Source organism: Sinohyriopsis cumingii, chromosome 12 (genome assembly GCF_028554795.1).
Source record: "Sinohyriopsis cumingii isolate HCF-2022 chromosome 12, ASM2855479v2, whole genome shotgun sequence".
Lineage (NCBI taxonomy): Eukaryota > Metazoa > Mollusca > Bivalvia > Unionida > Unionidae > Sinohyriopsis > Sinohyriopsis cumingii.
In genome coordinates this window covers 113,613,118-113,633,309 of record NC_142972.1, presented here as the reverse complement: position 1 = coordinate 113,633,309, position 20,192 = coordinate 113,613,118, and the positions used below count along the sequence as shown (strand labels likewise).

The following is a 20,192-nucleotide window of genomic DNA, read 5'->3' as shown; positions in this document are numbered from 1 at the left end:
TACCAATGTTGGGTATTTCAAGCCATGGTCTGTAGGAGCCACAGAATCAACAAATATTGGTATCCCACAAAATCCACAAAAATTGGTACCCTGCAGAATCCATGAAATTAGTACCCCACAAAATCCATGAAAACCCCACAACAATAAATTCACAGTATATCGGGTGTATTTCAAAAACTAGATGTCATTCATGATGTCCCATTGAAATTCCTAGCTATAGTCTCGTTGCTCCAATTTGACCCTACTTTTAACATGTTGAATTAGCTGTGCTTAACAGTATCATTTAAGTTGTGTTTGCTGGTCATTCTCTTTATTATCCTTACACTGTTGTGTTTTGAAGAAAAAAGTAATGTAGTTTATCTTTCTCTGCCCATCTTTTTGTCTTGATTAATTCAGTGTACCTCCTGTCAATTTTTCTCAATATTAGTGATATAGCTTTTCTTCATCCATCAATACTTCTGTCTCTGAGTAATGCATTGTACGCTCTGTCTATTCTTCTCATTATTATTGATGTAGTTTTTCTTCATCCATCAATACCTCTGTCTCTGAGTAATGCAGTGTACCTTCTGTCTATTCTTCTCATTATTATTGATGTAGTTTTTCTTCATCCATCAATACTTCTATCTCTTAGTAATGCAGTGTACCTTCTGTCTATTCTTCTCATTATTATTGATGTAGTTTTTCTTAGTAATGCAGTGTATCTTCTGTGTCTTCGGAGGCAGAACAATAACCAACTTATGTTTTGCTGATGACATTGATGGACTAACAGGAAATGAGCAAGAATTAGCTAGCTTAGTGGAGAGCCTTGACAAAACCTCTGCAGCCTAGGGCATGCAAATCAGTGCAGAGAAGACCAAAATGATGACCAACAACATTAAGGGCATCAGCATTGACATCAGAGTCCAAGGTACAAAGCTAAAAACAGTCCACAGTATTTGGGGGGAACTGTAACAGATGAAGGATCAAAGCCTGAAATACTCTCCAGGATCGCACAGACAACAGCAGTGCTGACAAAACTGAAGCCCATCTGGAAGGACAAGAACATTGCACTCAGCTCAAAAGTCAGACTGATGCACTCACTGATGGTCTCCATATTTCTCTCTGCCTGCGAATCATGGACCATAACAGCAGACTTGGAGAAAAGGATACAGGCTACAGAGATGAGATGTTTCCAAAAGATCCTTGGCATCACATACAGAGACCATATCACCAATGAAGAAATATGGCAAAGGATAAGACAAGCAATTGGGCCTCACAATGACCTCCTGATCATAGTGACAAAACGGAAACTGCAGTGGTATGGGCATGTCTCACGATCATCAGGAATTGCCAAGACAATCCTAAAAGGCATTGTACAAGGAAGAAGAAAGAGAGGCAGGCAAAGAAAGAGGTGGGAAGATAACATTCGAGAGTGGACAGGCTTGACACTGAGCGACTCACTGAGAAAGACAGAAAATTGAGAGGAATGGATGAAGCTGGTTGTTAGGTCTTGTGCAGTGTCCCAACGGTCTTCCAGACTATGGGACTGGTGATGATGATGATGTATCTTCTGTCTGTCCTGTCCATTAGTAATGCAATGCATCTTCTGTCCATCCTTTTGTCCCTTAGTAATGCAGTGTATGTTTGATTTGTCAATCCTTCCATTAGTAATGTAGTGTATCTTCTTCTGTCCATCATTCTGTCAATCCTTCCATTAGTAATGTAGTGTATCTTCTTCTGTCCATCATTCTGTCAATCCTTCCATTAGTAATGTAGTGTATCTTCTTCTGTCCATCATTCTGTCAATCCTTCCATTAGTAATGTAGTGTATCTTCTTCTGTCCATCATTCTGTCAATCCTTCCATTAGTAATGTAGTGTATCTTCTTCTGTCCATCATTCTGTCAATCCTTCCATTAGTAATGTAGTGTATCTTCTTCTGTCCATCATTCTGTCAATCCTTCCATTAGTAATGTAGTGTATCTTCTTCTGTCCATCATTCTGTCAATCCTTCCATTAGTAATGTAGTGTATCTTCTTCTGTCCATCATTCTGTCAATCCTTCCATTAGTAATGTAGTGTATCTTCTTCTGTCCATCATTCTGTCAATCCTTCCATTAGTAATGTAGTGTATCTTCTTCTGTCCATCATTCTGTCAATCCTTCTATTAGTAATGTAGTGTATCTTCTTCTGTCCATCATTCTGTCAATCCTTCTATTAGTAATGTAGTGTATCTTCTTCTGTCCATCATTCTGTCAATCCTTCCATTAGTAATGTAGTGTATCTTCTTCTGTCCATCATTCTGTCAATCCTTCCATTAGTAATGTAGTGTATCTTCTTCTGTCCATCATTCTGTCTATTAGTAATGTAGTGTATCTTCTTCTGTCCATCATTCTGTCTATTAGTAATGTAGTGTATCTTCTTCTGTCCATCATTCTGTCAATCCTTCTATTAGTAATGTAGTGTATCTTCTTCTGTCCATCATTCTGTCAATCCTTCCATTAGTAATGTAGTGTATCTTCTTCTGTCCATCATTCTGTCAATTAGAAATATGTTTTATCTTCTATTAGCAATATAATCCTTCTCCTGGTCTGTCCTTCTGTCTGTTTAATGTAGTGTATCTTCTGTCTATCCTTCTGTCTGTTTAATGTAGTGTATCTTCTGTCTATCCTTCTGTCTGTTTAATGTAGTGTATCTTCTGTCTATCCTTCTGTCTGTTTAATGTAGTGTATCTTCTGTCTATCCTTCTGTCTGTTTAATGTAGTGTATCTTCTGTCTATCCTTCTGTCTGTTTAATGTAGTGTATCTTCTGTCTATCCTTCTGTCTGTTTAATGTAGTGTATCTTCTGTCTATCCTTCTGTCTGTTTAATGTAGTGTATCTTCTGTCTATCCTTCTGTCTGTTTAATGTAGTGTATCTTCTGTCTGTTTAATGTAGTGTATCTTCTGTCTATCCTTCTGTCTGTTTAATGTAGTGTATCTTCTGTCTATCCTTCTGTCTGTTTAATGTAGTGTATCTTCTGTCTATCCTTCTGTCTGTTTAATGTAGTGTATCTTCTGTCTGTCCTTCTGTCTGTTTAATGTAGTGTATCTTCTGTCTATCCTTCTGTCTGTTTAATGTAGTGTATCTTCTGTCTGTCCTTCTGTCTGTTTAATGTAGTGTATCTTCTGTCTGTCCTTCTGTCTGTTTAATGTAGTGTATCTTCTGTCTATCCTTCTGTCTGTTTAATGTAGTGTATCTTCTGTCTATCCTTCTGTCTGTTTAATGTAGTGTATCTTCTGTCTATCCTTCTGTCTGTTTAATGTAGTGTATCTTCTGTCTATCCTTCTGTCTGTTTAATGTAGTGTATCTTCTGTCTATCCTTCTGTCTGTTTAATGTAGTGTATCTTCTGTCTGTCCTTCTGCCTGTTTAATGTAGTGTATCTTCTGTCTATCCTTCTGCCTGTTTAATGTAGTGTATCTTCTGTCTATCCTTCTGTCTGTTTAATGTAGTGTATCTTCTGTCTATCCTTCTGTCTGTTTAATGTAGTGTATCTTCTGTCCGTCCTTCTGTCTGTTTAATGTAGTGTATCTTCTGTCTGTCCTTCTGTCTGTTTAATGTAGTGTATCTTCTGTCTGTTTAATGTAGTGTATCTTCTGTCTATCCTTCTGTCTGTTTAATGTAGTATATCTTCTGTCTGTCCTTCTGTCTGTTTAATGTAGTGTATCTTCTGTCTGTCCTTCTGTCTGTTTAATGTAGTGTATCTTCTGTCTGTCCTTCTGTCTGTTTAATGTAGTGTATCTTCTGTCTATCCTTCTGTCTGTTTAATGTAGTGTATCTTCTGTCTGTCCTTCTGTCTGTTTAATGTAGTGTATCTTCTGTCTGTCCTTCTGTCTGTTTAATGTAGTGTATCTTCTGTCTATCCTTCTGTCTGTTTAATGTAGTGTATCTTCTGTCCATCTTTCTGTTTATTAGTAATGTAGTGTATCTTCTGTCTATCCTTCTGTCTGTTTAATGTAGTGTATCTTCTGTCTGTCCTTCTGTCTGTTTAATGTAGTGTATCTTCTGTCTGACCTTCTGTCTGTTTAATGTAGTGTATCTTCTGTCCATCCTTCTGTTTATTAGTAATGTAGTGTATCATCTGTCTATCCTTCTGTCTATTTGTAATGTAGTGTATCTTCTGTCTATCCTTCTGTCTGTTAGTAATGCAGTGTATCTTCTGTCAATCATTCTGTTATTAGTAATGCAGTGTATCTTCTATCTATTCTTCTATTTGTAATGTAGTGTATCCTCTGTCTATAAGTAATGCAGTGTATCTTCTCTCAATCCATCTGTCTATTAGTAATGCAGTGTATATTTTGTCTATACTTCTGTCTGTTTGTAATGTACTAGTGTATCCACTGTCTGTTAGTAATGCAGTGTATATTCTGTCAATCATTATGTCTATTTGTAATGTAGTGTATCTTCTATTAGTAATGCAGTGTAACTTCTGACAATCCATCTGTCTATTAGTAATGTAGGGTATCTTCTGTCTATCCATCTGTCTATTTGCAATGTAATTTATCTTCTGTCTATTAGTAATGCAATGTATCTTTAGTCCATCCTTCTGTCAATTAGTAATGTAGTTTATCTTCTGTCTATCCATCTGTTTGTTAGTAATGTAGTGTATATTCTGTAAGTCCTTCACTGTTAGTAATATAGTGTATCTTCTGTTTATTCTTCTGTTTATTAACAATTTAATGTATCTTCTGTCTATCCATTTGTATATTAGTAATGCAGTGTATCTTCTGTCTATCCTTCTGTCTATCCTTCTGTCTATTAGTAATGTAGAATATATTCTGTCTATCCTTCAGTCTGTTAGTATTGTAGTGTATCTTCTGTCTATCCATCTCTCTATTAGTGTATATTATGTCAATCTTTTACTCTGTTAGTAATATTGTGTATCTTCTGCCTATCCATCTGTCTATTAAAAATGTAGTTTTTCGTATATCTATTCTTCTGTCTATTAGTAATATAGTACATCTACTACATGATTGAAGATACAGACTTTAAAGTTTCTGGTGTGATTGGAGGTAGTCAGTAAATTGTATAACAATTTTAAAATTTTGATGTCATCCCTGGTGATGGAGCTAGGAGAATGGGGAGTTTTTCTTTAAAATCACAAGCAGTTTTGTAAATGATGTTGTTGTGTATCTGAAAGCTGGTGTGTATCATCAGGGCTGTTATGTACTTTATGGGGATCACATCCTCAGCTCTTTACCCCGTTATGGGAGGAATGCTGCCACTTGGAAGATGTTGAGATCATCACCCCATAACCGTATATAGGTTTAGAGGACAAGATGAAATAAAATTAGACATATCAAATACAGATCCTGGGTCAGAACCTGAAAGTAGTTGAGATATCCACTGTATGACCACATATAGTTTTGAAGAACAAAAGATGATAAAATCAGTCATATACATCATACAAACACTGGGTCATGCCCTTGGTGCAAGGGAAATGCTGCCACTTGGAAACTGGGTGCAGAGGAAATGCCTTTAAGTTTAAACTTAGAATCTGTTGAGATTTCCATGCTATAACCTTATATTGGTTTGAGAGACATTACATTAATACTTGTATAACAATTGGACATGACACTAATACTTGTATACCAATTGGATATGACACTAATACTTGTATACCAATTAGACATGACATTAATACTTTTATACCAATTGGACATGACACTAATAATTGTATACCAATTGGACATGACACTAATACTTGTATACCAATTGGACAAGACACTAATACTTGTATACCAATTGGACATGACACTAATACTTGTATACCAATTGGACATGACAATAATACTTGTATACCAATTGGACATGACACTAATACTTGTATACCAATTAGACATGACACTAATACTTTTATACCAATTGGACATGACACTAATACTTGTATACCAATTGGACATGACACTAATACTTGTATACCAATTAGACATGACACTAATACTTTTATACCAATTGGACATGACACTTAATACTTGTATACCAATTAGACATGACACTAATACTTGTATACCAATTGGACATGACACTAGCACTTGTATACCAATTGGACATGACACAAATACTTGTATACCAATTGGACATGACACTAATACTTTTATACCAATTGGACATGACACTAATACTTGTATACCAATTGGACATGACACTAATACTTGTATACCAATTGGACATGACACTAGCACTTGTATACCAATTGGACATGACACAGATAATACTTGTATACCACTTGGACAATATACTAATACTTTAATACTAATTGGACATGACACTAGCACCTGTACACCAATTGGACAATACACTAATACTTTAATTATAACTGAACATGACAATAATATTTGTATACCAATTGGACACTACACTAATACTTGTATACTAATTGGACATGACACTAAAACGTGTTTACCAATCAGACAATACATTAATACTTCAATACAAACTGGACATGACCTTATTACTTGTATACCAATAGGACATGACAATAATCCTTTAATACTAATTGGACATGACCCTAATACTTGTATACCAATTGGACATGACCCTAATACTTGGACAGTACACTAGCACTTGTATGCCAATTGGACAATACACTAATAACTTAATTCTAATTGGACATAACCCTAATAATTGTGTAACAATTGGACATGGCACAAAAAGCACTTGTGAACTAATTTGACATAACACTACCACATGTATGCTAATTGAACATGACACTAATACTTGTATACTAATTTGACATGACACTAATACTTGTACACTAATTCGACATGGCACTTAAGCACTTGTATACTAATTTGACTTGACACTAATACTTGTACACTTTTACTTGTATACTAATTGGAGTTGACACTAATACTTCTACTCAAAGGGGACACATAGAGACACATACAAATTATCCGTGTTGCAACATTTTCCCCAGAGTCAGGCATAGTTTGGATGTACAGTGTTACAACATTTTCCCCAGAGTCAGGCATAGTTTGGATATACAGTGTTACAACATTTTCCCCATATTCAGGCATAGTTTGGATGTACAGTGTTACAACATTTTCCCTAGAGTCAGGCATAGTTTGGATGTACAGTGTTACCTAATTTCTTTAGAGTCAGGCATAGTTTGGATGTACAGTGTTGCAACATTTTCCTAAGAGTCAGGCATAGTTTGGATGTACAGTGTTACAACATTTCCCCCAGAATCAGACATAGTTTGGATGTACAGGGTTACATCATTTTCCCTAGAGTCAGACATAGTTTGGATATACAGTGTTACAACATTTTACCGAATTAGCAATAATAATAATAATAACAATAATAATAATGCTTTATTTATAGAGGGTGACTCATTTAGTCAAGGACTATTCTCCATTGAGGCCCTCTTAAGGAGAATATAACAATGCACATTATATGAAGATAGCAATAATTACTGTTTATATAACATGTTTAGTATTAAAATTCTAAATTCCATTATCTATTAGAAATACGTACATGCTCATGATATCTCTTCTTAAATACTCTAATATGTTCAGCAGATTTTACATGTAGTGGAAGCTTGTTCCACAGAACTGTACCAGAGTATTGGAAGCTCTTTTTAAATTGCTCTGTTCTTGGTTTTGGTGCTAGAAGATGACATTGATCTCAGCTGGTATTGTGTTGATAAAAGCCTGAATAAGTCCTGAAGATACTCTGGTGCAGTTCCATGTAGACATTTATATAAAAGAACTGCCTAGTGAAAATCTATCCAGTCATATATTGTGAACCATTTGAGTTCTGTAAATAATGCTTTTGAGGGATGATCAACAGATGCATCTATAATTACACGTGTTGCTCGTTTCTGAAGTTTATAAATACTGTTAAGCTCAGATTTAGCAGTTTCCCCATACATTTGAACAGTAAACCATTGTTGGAAGAATATATGACTTGTAGCATAGATTTCAAGTTTCCATAGGTAAATATTTCTTGATTCCATTGAGTAGGGCAATTTAGGATGATAGTGTTTTACAAAGCTTATCAATATGGTCATTCCATTAAAAATTGTTATCTACAGACACACCTACAAGCTTTTCATGTTTGACATTTTCTGATGGATGATTATTTATTGCAAGAGGTAGCTATGGGTTCCCTGACATATGTAGCTTTTGTGATTACCATCCTATTTTGTTGTGCCCAGTTTTGGATTCTAATAAGGCCAGAGTATAGTCTCATTTGGATAACTTCAGTATCAGAATTAGATGTATAGGTTGCATTATCTGCAAACAAATCTGTATTTGTGGATTCATTATTTAATGGTAGATCATTGATATAGATAAGGAAGAGGAGAGGGCCCAAAACTGAGCCTTGAGGGACCCCTGAATGAATTGTGTGAGTTTGAGAGCTAATATTGCCAATGCTTACTTGTTGAGTCTTTTGGTTTAGGTATGATCTAAACTAGTTTAAAGATGGATTGTTGAGCCTGTTGCAGTTCAACTTTTGCAGCAGAATTTCATGATCAACAAGATCAAAGGCTTTCTTAAAGTCAAGGAAAACACTCCTAGTCATATGTCCATTATCCATTTCCTTCAGCCAAAGATCAGTTAATTTGGCAAGTTCTGTTTGTCATGAGTGGTACTTTCTAAATCCTGATTGTGCTTTATGAAATAGAGAGTATGTTTCGAAAAATTTATAGACCTGAATGCCTACATGCTTTTCAAATAATTTTGACAATACAGGTAGAATTGATATTGGTCTGTAATTCCCTGGATCCTCCTTTTCTCCTTTCTTAAAGATAGGTGTAACCTTTGCACATTTCAGTGTTTCTGGAAAATTACCACTCATTATACTTAAGTTTATGATATGCATTAGTGACTTTGTTATTACTGATGCAGCAATTTTAAGAATTTGTGGACGAGTCCCATCCAATCCAGAGGATTTATTAATATTCACCTTAATTAGCATATCAAAAACATCAGCTTCACTAACATTAGCTACTGAAAAATAATTATCATCAGGAATTGTAGCTCTTATAAATAATAGAAGAGCATCAAGTTCAATTGGTGTGTTAGTCTGGTTCTGAATACTGTTACTGGAGATACTTATGAAGAAATTGTTAAACATTTACAAAATGTCTTGGTATTCTTACTTTCATCAATAGCCTGTTTATAATAGTTCTCTTTTGCCTTATCTATCAGGTGCTTAGTTTTATTCCTCCACTTTCTACAGCTTTTCATGTCTTTTTTCTTGTGGAAATTATCTCTTATGTACCTATTCTCATTGATCTCAGGGGTAATCCACGTGGGTGTTGGTGTTTAACCCTTTTTTGTTTTAATTGGGGCATGCCTGTCTAAGACTGCATTGAGCATCCAATACCATTTGTCTAAGGCATAGTTTGGATATACGGTGTTACAACATTTTCCACAGAGTCAGGCATAGTTTGGATATACAGTGTTACAACATTTTCCACAGAGTCAGGCATAGTTTGGATATACAGTGTTACAACATTTTCCACAGAGTCAGGCATAGTTTGGATATGCAGCGTTGGATATATTATACTAGTTAAGAATTAGTAAAAACCTGTCTCTGAAATTGAGAACTTTGAGCTTTATTTTACATCATATAAAAACAATTTTTGAAAAACTTACACAGTGCACCCAAAGTGTTTCATATATTGATGACAGTTCTTGAGGTTCAGAGTACTAATGAGTAAATTAGACAAGTTAAATGTTTTACTTTCTTCAATAAGGACCTTCATACTTAATTACAATTAGTTGCATATTAATGCTTAATTACAGTTATTTGCATTACATAAAAAAAATGTACACCTTGGTCATCATCTTTCTAGACTAGCAGCAGTCAGATTGGCAGTCAGGGGAATGAACAGACAGATCTTTCAACTATGAGACAGAGTAACCAGCAACAAGAACAGCAGCAGTGTCTAAATGTCCAACAGTGGGAACAGCAACAACAGCAAGTGCAGATGACAGGAGAATTATTACTGGAACCTCTGAGGCAGCAAGAGCAGGAGGAGGTAGCAGAAAGCAGCCAGAGAGATAATAGAAAAAAAGACACAAATATACCTTAAGAAATAATTATAATTTATAGTTTCTTCCTTAATACGACTATTTTCATAATTTTAAGAAGAGTACAAAGTCCACTGCGCTAAAACTTAAAGGAAAAAAAAATAATTATGAATATTATAAATTAATGCTGTGCATAAAAATTATTATGTTAAGAAATCTTAACATTCAACCCTTGATTTTTTTCTGTCTTGTGTTACAACTCTAGGTCTTAAAACTATGAAACAGAAAGAAAGTAAAATCAAGTTTAGTAAAATAAACAAATAATTTATTTCCCTTTAATACAAAGTGAAAGTTCAAATGACAGTATTGTGAATTAAATTCCAGATAATCCTCAATGTCCTATGACAAATCCAAAAATATAGAATGTTGCAGATGAATTCCAATAGTCTTGAATATCTTAATGTACCACAGTGATATAATCCAGAATGTTTTTAAATGGGTCCTTTATAATCCCAGAGTAATGTATTAGTCCAAAAAGCCAATGAGCACTTTGTACATCCTGTGAATAATTTTAAAAAATATTTCCTTTCCATTATATCTGAACATTTATAAGCTGTAAGGGATTCAACAGACTGATCATAAAACAATTGTTTACCAACCCCTTTATATACAAACTTCACTTGACTGAAACACAATAGATTTTCTGGAAAAAAAACACTAACACATAAACATGGTCAGGTCTTCAACTCAAACCTAAGTAAACATCTTGTTTACTTCTTAAAATTATGACAAGAGTCAGGTAGGTGCAGCCCCTTAATCATGGACAAAACTTAAACACACGGTGTAGATATACATAACACATTGGTCTTCATGTCTCTTTTCAGACTAGCAGCAGCCAGATGGGCAGTGAGAGGAACCAACAGACAAATCCTTCAATTATAAGACAGAGTAACCAGCAAAAACAAGAACAGCAGGAATGTCTGAATGACCAACAGCAGGAACTGCAACAACAACATGTGCAGATGACAGGAGAATTATTACCTGAACCTCAGAGGCAGCAACAGCAGGGGGAGGTAGCAGAAATCGGCCAAAAGAAACAATGCCAAAATTGACATTAATATACATGCAGAATTTACATTAATATGCATAAAAATCGACATTATTAATCATTAATATACATAAACATTGACATTAATATACATAAAATTTGACATTAATATACATAAAATTGACATTAATATACATAAAATTGACATCAATATACATCTAAATTGACATCAATATACATAATAATTGACATTAAAATAGATAAAATTTACATCAATATACATAAAAATTGACATTAATATACATAAAAATTGACATTAAAATAAATAAAATTTACATCAGTATACATAAAAATTGACATTAATATACATATAAAGTTGACATCAGTATACATAATAATTGACATCAATATACCAGTGTTCTATCTACAAATGAATTCATGTAAGTCATTTGACTCATCAAGGCAAAAAATAGTGAGTCAGAATCCAAATCTACGAGTCTTATTCTAGCTGATGATCAGTTTTCAGTAGTTCGAAGAGAAAAAAATTATATTGTTTAAATACATAACAAAAATATTAGCTATATAATGTGACTAAAGCCAATAAGGCTATTCCCTTGACAGAAGCATCTAAACATTCTATATTTGTTAAAAGTCTTGTTGATGGTTTCATGTCATCAGAAATAATATGAGCATACATGACAAGACGTTTATTGTTGGCTATGTCAGTGCTTTCATCTGCCATTGCTGTCACAAATGACGAATTTTGCAGGTCACATATAAGATTGTCCTCAACAACATTTGATAGGCTCTCAAGTCACTTTGAACAGGTAGTAGCCAAGACATACTGATTGGCAGAATTCTTCAAAATGCCAATGGCATCAATTTCTTCAGCCGCTAAGTCATGTATTAAATTAAGAAGAGATTTGTATTTTAAAAAAGGGATGTCTTCTGCACTCAGCCAATGTACACACTTAAGTTACATGTTCACAGCTGTCTTGTTTGGAAGAATGGTTTTGTAAAACTGCATTCAAATCTGTCTGGTGTTGTGGACCTTCAATCAGCAATTTGTGTTCTGGCAACCCAGGATGCCTTGCCCATGTACTGTTCTGAAAGTTATTGGGGTTTTTGCTCATGTACTGTTCTAAAATTAATGTTGTTTTGCACATTTGGTCATGGAGGTTTTTTTAGTCTCAGCACATATATGGCAAAACATAAAGGCGTCTTCACTCTCACATTCTTCACTTGACTTAGCTTCTTTTTGAAAACATAGCCAGCTGTGTTTTCAACCATTGCTGCACAAATTAAGTTTTATCTTACTAGTAACCATTATAATGAAGGCTCCACTGGTCAGATAACAATACTATTATCATCAGTCAGTCATAAACGTGGTCCAAAAGATAATTTTGTTTGTTTTGCATCTATCTTAAATATTTTTTGCTTTGGGTACCATTTCAGTCAAATGCTGACAGTATCTTGGAACAATGCAAGGCATACAAACTGAGCAAATGGAAAGTGTTGCTTCACTGCATGACAAACTTGCACATAAAATTATTGTTTCTAATGAGAATCACTTTAAAATCATGTGTTTATTTTCCACCACTTTCTTGGGTGTGGTGATTATATGGTTCTGACATCCTATAGCTCCACAGTCAGTTGTAACCTTATGTATTATGATAACATTAGTGTGAGAAACTGATGTGTGTGTGTTTTCCCTGTTTGGGATAATTATAATCTAGCCATTAAAGTAGTTAGACCAAACCTTAATTTTGTGTTAATCAGCAAAACATAATATTGGGGTGTGTCAATTTATGTACCCAGAATGATTTTCGTCCGTCAAATCAGAAAAGTTTGCATATTTGAAGCATGACACATGGGTAGATAAAAAACTGGATACATAAAAATTTATATAATATACATCTAAATTGATAATTAATATGCATAAAAATTGACATTAATGTACCTAAAGATTGATATCAACATACATAAAAAATTGGCATTAATATACATAAAAGTTGACATTAACATATATATATATATATATATATATATATATATATATATATATATATATATATATATATAATAGATAGATAGATATATATATAAATTGACATTGATATACATAAAAAAATAACTGTAATTTATAGCTGCTTCCTGAATAATTATTTGAACAACTGTAATCAGAATAGAACATCCACTGTACAAACTGTAATTCATAATAGAAAGCCCACTGTACAATGTTAAATTCAGTGTATAACTTCCACTGTACAGTATTTAATTCAGAATAGAAAGTCCACTGTACAATATTTAATTCAGAATAGAAAGTCCACTGTACAATATTTAATACAGAATAAAAAATTTCACTGTATAATTTTTAATTCAGAATAGAAAGTCCACTGTACAATATTTAATTCTGAATAGAATGTCCACTGTACAACATTTATTTCAAAATAGAAATTCAACTGTACAATATTTAATACAGAATAGAAAGTCCACTGTACAATATTTAATTCAGAATTGAAAGTCCACTGTACAAAATTTAATTCAGAATACTATGTCCACTGTACAAATTTTAAAGGAGATAAAGATAATTACAATTATTATCAATTGATGATTACAAAAAAATAAAGGATCATAAAAACACAGAAATTAATTAAGAAATTAAGAATCAAAGAAGCTGACCATTCAGACTTTTAATTTTCTTTTAACATTGGCATGTTTTATTCCAGATTAGCAGCAGCCAGATGGACAGTGAGAGGAACCAACAGACAGATCCTTCAGCTATGAGAGAGAGTAACCAGGAGCAACAATGTCTGAATGGCCAACAAGGGGAACAGCAACAACACCATGCATTAATGACAGAATTATTACTGGAAGCTCTCCGGCAGGAATGGAAGCAGGAGGTAGCACAAAGCAGCCAGAGCGACAATACAAAAAACGACACTGTGAGTCACAAATTTAAAACATAAATTATAGGTGTTGATGAGACAATCTTGCTATACAAGTTAGAATTCTAAGTCATAGCCAAGTTACTTATAGATAATAATAATAGTAATAACTTTATCTGAAGAGGGTGACACAATTAATGGAGCCATATTGTTTGAAATTTTGTGCAAAAATCTAGCCTTCCTCAAAAATATTTGTTCACTTACTGTTAGCATTTAAATATCATTCACTGCATTTGGGATGTTTTCAGCATTATCTAAGATGAGTCTGCAATTTTTATTTTTTGAAAATGGAATAATTTTTTAATATTCTTGCTACAAGTGTTTCCCCAGATAACATTACAGTAGTCTAGGTATGGTTCCATATAGCATTTGTAATATATTAACATATGTTTAGTTGATAGATATTGCATTATCTTGCTAAATAACCACAGACTTGAATTGACTTTATGATGTATTTGTTACAACTCTATGGTCTTAAACTGAGTAACAGAAATGAGCAAAAGCCAACAAGTTTTGTAATATTCAACAAATAATTTATTTCCCTAAAATACAAAGTGAATACTTAAAAAGTGCTTACCGTAAAGTGGATTAAATCCCAATTATAGTCCTAAAAGTTCTATCACAAGTGCAAATGTAAGAAGTTCCAGTTGAATTCCAGCAGTATTCCAAAAAACTTCTGATATCAAATGTGTTGATGTGCCTGTAGTCTTGAACATGTTATTGTGCCAATGGCCTGGAGTGGATGATTTGCTAAGTCTTTTAGTGTATCACAATAATATATTCCAAAAAATCCTTGTCTGAATTCACAGTGATTCCAAATTAATGTTCCAGTGTGAGAATACTATTGTGCACTTTGTAATTCCAGTGAATCATAATTTGAATAAATTAATCCACCCAAATCAAAAATTGAACACAAAATAAGAATGATTCTGCTTCAGATGTGTGGGCAATTTTCAAGTAAACAACATTATATAAATAACTAAGGTACAATAATAAAGTCAGGATGTACGCCAGTCTCCTCTATAACACATTCTAAGTTGTCAGCAAGTTTAGCAATTTCCAAGCTGGAAAACCATGTCTATGATTCAAATTCAATCCACAGTCATAAAGACAATTTTAGAATTGATCCATGTGGTATTCTACATGTAACTGTTTCTTCTTTAGAAACATTGCTATTTGTTTTAACACACTGTTTTCTCTTTGTTAGATGTGATGTAAACCAATCAATCGGTGAATTCTCACATTGATAAATGCTCAGTTTTTTATATAAGAATATTATGATCAAAAAGGTCTAAAGCCTTTCTAAAATCAACTTGTAAGGATCCAACTAATTTTCCTTGATCTAAGGCAGTAATCCATCTGTCTCACAGTGGTGATCTAAGCTGTCTCACAGTTTTCTCATTGTCCTGATTCGTTTTGGTGAACTAAGTTATAGGTTGATGGAAACATCAAAAGATTGTCATCAACATGTTTTTAAGTAGTTTGGACAGAGTTGGCAAGATAGATATGGGTCTTTACTTGTTGACATCATCTTTGATGCCAGCCTTTTAAATGGGGGGGGGTAACTTATGCCAATTTCCATTTCTGAGGAAACATGATGGATATGCTTAGATTGCATATGTAAGCTTTGCTGTCAGATATTATATCTGCAGCAGCCTTCAGGAGACATAGACCAACATTATCTAGACCTGTTGATTTCCTTGTTGCAATAGTTTGCAAAATTTTCAAAACCTTTTAATTTGGTATTGCAGAGATAAAAATGTTGTATATCTCACTATCCAGTCAGAATTCTAATTCATGGCCCATTTATTTATAAATGAGAACAGTCTCACTAAGTTGGAACTCTTGGCTCAGATACTTATAAATAGGCTACCATAAGCTATAAACTACATTACAATAAAACCTGTGTCAGGCAACTACTTGTATCAGGCAATGAACTCAGTGAAAGATAGAAAGAAAAAGTAGCTTCATAAGTCAGGTTCTTGTCCTCTCTATTTCAGTTGTAGACATCATATAAATAATAATGTTTATGCAGGATATTACTTAATACGGATTGCCTGAATACAGAATGTCGTAATACAGATTGCCTTAATACAAATTGCTTTAATACATATTGCCTTCAAACAGAATCCCTTAATACAGATTGCCTTAATACTACAGCTTGCCTTAATACAGATTGTCTTAATAATACAGATTTAATTAAAACGGATTGCCTTAATACATAATGCCTTAGTACAGATTGCCTTAATACAAATTGCCTTAATACAGAATTCCTTAATACAGATTGCCTTAAAACAGATTGCCTTAATACAGAATGCCATAATACAGATTGCCTTAATAATACAGACTGCCTTAAAACAGATTGCCTTAATACAGAATGTCTTGATACAGATTGCCTTAATAATATAGATTGCCTTAATACAGAATGCCTTAATACAGATTGCCTTAAAATAGAATGCCTTAATACAGAGTCCCTTAATAATACAGATTGCCTTAATACAGATTGTCTTAATACAAATTGCCTTAATACAGATTGCCTTAATACTACAGCTTGCCTTAATACAGATTGCCTTAGTACAGAATGCCTCAGTACATATTGCCCTAATACATAATGCCTTAATACAGATTGCCTTAATACAGATTGCCTTAGTACAGATTGCCTCAATACATATTGCCTTAATACAGATTGCCTTAATACAGATTGCCTTAATAATACATATTGTCTTAATACAGAATGCCTTAGTACAGATTGCCTTAATACAAATTGCCTTAATACAGAATGTCTTAGTACATAATGCCTTAATACAGATTGCCTTAATAATACAGATTGTCTTAATACAGATTGCATTAACACAGAATGCCTTAATACAGATTGCCTTAAAACAGATTGCCTTAAAACAGAATGCCTTAATACATATTGCCTTAATAATACAGATTGCTTTAATACAGATTGCCTTAATACAAAATGCCTTAAAACAGATTGCCTTAATACAGATTGTCTTGATACAGATTGCCTTAATAATACAGATTGTCTTAATACATAATGATTGCCTTAATACAGAATGCCTTAATTCAGATTGCCTTACTACAGATTGTCTTAGTACAGATTGCCTTAATACAGATTACCTTTACGGTATGTTTGATTATATTGTGTTTGACTTTCTTGTTTCACGATGGAGAATTATGCATGACTGGACCAGGATTTGAACTCAAGACTGACTTATCACTTTAGGAATCTTTTGCCACTTTCCATCATATTTTCCTCCCACCATATGATTCACTACATAAATCCCCACAAGTCACCTTTTTTCCTTAGGGTCCACATGACGTAAAATGTCATGGAAGAATAGTGCACATTACCAGACAAGGATTCAAATTCATACATTTCAAGACATTATCTGACTCCTTTATGACCTGAGATTTATGTATTTGGGCCAACATCTAAAACTAGGTCCAGCAAATTTTGTTGTATATGTATGTATCATGTGTAATATCCTGATAAAGAAACTTGTTGTTTGATTGGTGGGAATACTCTTTTTAGAGTTATAAGCTTGCACAAAACTTTAAGAATGAGTTAATGCCACTACCAACAATGGCAAAGTAACATGTGAAGAATTCTTAGCTGTATCATATGAAAGAAAATTGAAGTTTACTGGTTCATTTTAAATCAAAAAGGAAGAGAAAATGTCATATGTCATATCTGAGATGCAGTTTATTTAATATTTATTTCCTGTAATTTTAAACAATATTCTTCACAGAGTCAGGAGTCAGAGACCCAGATAATTGCCATTCAGATAACACTAGATGACATAAATTCAGAGAAAGAGATTGACAGTCTATCTATCAAGCAGCTGAAAAAGCTCCTCCTCTCAAACTTTGTTGATTACAAGGGCTGCTGTGAGCGCTGGGAGCTTGAGGAGCGAGTCAGAAAACTGTGGAAAGAAGATCAGATCAATAAACAAAAAGGTGATTTTAGTTTACTAGATCTTCACTGTTTGCTCTTGACAATCATTTGTGTTGACATGAAGGAAGAGTATGAATCCAAATTTCACAAATAATATTTTCTAGAGTGCTGAAGTAAACATTTGCACCCAGAAAGCCATTTACAGTATTTATCCTTACAGATCAGTTACATAAATTATTTACGAAAATAGGTATAACAAAAGCATTTAATAAGAAAGAAAAATATGGACTTCATAGCACATGCAGTTTCTGTTTCTATATGAATCACATCATAAAATAATACACATATCATACCAGCTAATACTGGTAATAACTGTTGATAAATGTATTGTACCAGCTAAAGCAGCTTGCTGATGTAATAACTGATGATAACGGTATTGCACCAGCTAAACCAGCTTACTGATAATAATAACTGATGATAATTGTATCATAACAGCTTGCTGGTCTAATAACTGGTGATAACTGTATCATACAAGCTTGCTAGTTTAATAACTGATGATAACTGTATCATACCAGCTAAACCAGCTTGCTGATAATAATAACTGATGATAATTGTATCATACCAGCTAAAACCAGGTTGCTGAAGCAATAACTGATGATAACTGTATTGTACCAGCTAAACCAGCTTGCTGATGCATAATAACTGATGGTAACTGTATTGTACCAGCTAAACCAGCTTGCTGATATATAATAACTGATGGTAACTCTATCATACCAGCTAAACCAGCATGCTGGTGTAATAACTGATGATAACTGTATCATACCAGCTAAACCAGCTTGCTGATGTATAATAACTGATGGTAACTCTATTGTACCAGCTAAACCAGCATGCTGGTGTAATAACTGGTGATAACTGTATCATACCAGCTTGCTGATGTAATAACTGATGACAAATTTTTAAAAAACTAGAATATGTGAATATTCTTAATGAAGCCTGGGTGTGTTTTGCTGTATGTAAGGTTGTCTCCTTTTAGTCTTGATCACCAAGATGTGTTTTGCTGTATGTAGGGTTGTCTCCTTTTAGTTTTGATCACCAAGGTGTGTTTTGCTGTATGTAAGGTTGTCTCCTTTTAGTTTTGATCACCAAGGTGTGTTTTGCTGTATGTAAGGTTGTCTCCTTTTAGTTTTGATCACCAAGGTGTGTTTTGCTGTATGTAAGGTTGTCTCCTTTTAGTCTTGATCACCAAGGTGTGTTTTGCTGTATGTAAGGTTGTCTCCTTTTAGTCTTGATCACCAAGATGTGTTTTGCTGTATGTAAGGTTGTCTCCTTTTAGTCTTGATCACCAAGATGTGTTTTATGTGCCTTTTTAACTTTTCTATACTGCCCTACAGCACATAAATGTAATAAAAACTCATGTTTTTAAGACAATGGTCACGTGTATGATGCTAAGGGATTGGTTTCAAGTTCCCTCTGATCTGGATTAGGATACTGGATGTGTCATTGATAATTTGGAGACAGTTAACACTACTTCTCTGGCAATAATTGAAGTTTCTTAGGATCTATATCAGCTAGGAATCAGACTGCATGTGATAAACCTCTAGAGAAGGAAGAAAAATATGAGTAAACTTTCAGATGTCATGGTCATGTTAAACCTACCCAGGCACATGTCTTCCCAAAGTGCAGATTGTGAGAAGAATTTCTCTGCACAGACATACAGACTTACCTTTCGATTTACATTCAGAAATAGACTAACTTCTGAAAATGTCCACAGAATAATGTTAAGGGCTGTTCCAGAAATAATATTATGTGGGGGTGGCCAGAGGGCACTTTTTATTGTCACACATCAGGTGTAAAATGAAATTAATATCAACCCCACCATTTTAATATTTATTTCTTCAGGCACCACCATACACGAAATTTATTTGCAGAAATTCAACCTAACATGAATGCATATGGAGGCAAAAGGCAATCTCTAATCTGGGTTGTTTTCAGACATTTTCAGGATCAAGGGTGTGGTATATAGTGTTTTTTTACTCCCCTGAAACAACAGATTAGTGTGAGCCTCCATAGTCCGAGTTTTAGCCAACCCAAACCACCCCATTTTAGATATTTTGAACATTATGTTAGGGTGTGGAGTCTGAATGAATTGCCTGTGTAAAAGTTGGAATTCACAGACATGCAGTGGTGGCATAGGGTAGCCACTTACTAGAAGGTCTAGCAAACTTAAACAACCTTACATCAAGCCATACCTGCATCAGATCAATAGGAGTAGAATTTAGGAAAGGGAATT

At 33.9% G+C, this 20,192-nt stretch overlaps 1 protein-coding gene across 1 annotated transcript in view; it reads left to right on the top strand.

Annotated features, from left to right (window-relative positions):
* LOC149787276 (uncharacterized) overlaps nt 1-20,192 on the top strand; it is a 53,738-nt gene that overhangs the window by 15,352 nt on the left and 18,194 nt on the right. Inside the window, exons 4-7 of the mRNA XM_089977800.1 lie at nt 9,825-10,010; nt 10,887-11,075; nt 13,780-13,995; nt 17,757-17,964. Coding sequence (XP_089833926.1) covers nt 9,825-10,010; nt 10,887-11,075; nt 13,780-13,995; nt 17,757-17,964 — 799 coding nt within the window. The remainder of the gene's footprint in view (nt 1-9,824; nt 10,011-10,886; nt 11,076-13,779; nt 13,996-17,756; nt 17,965-20,192) is intronic.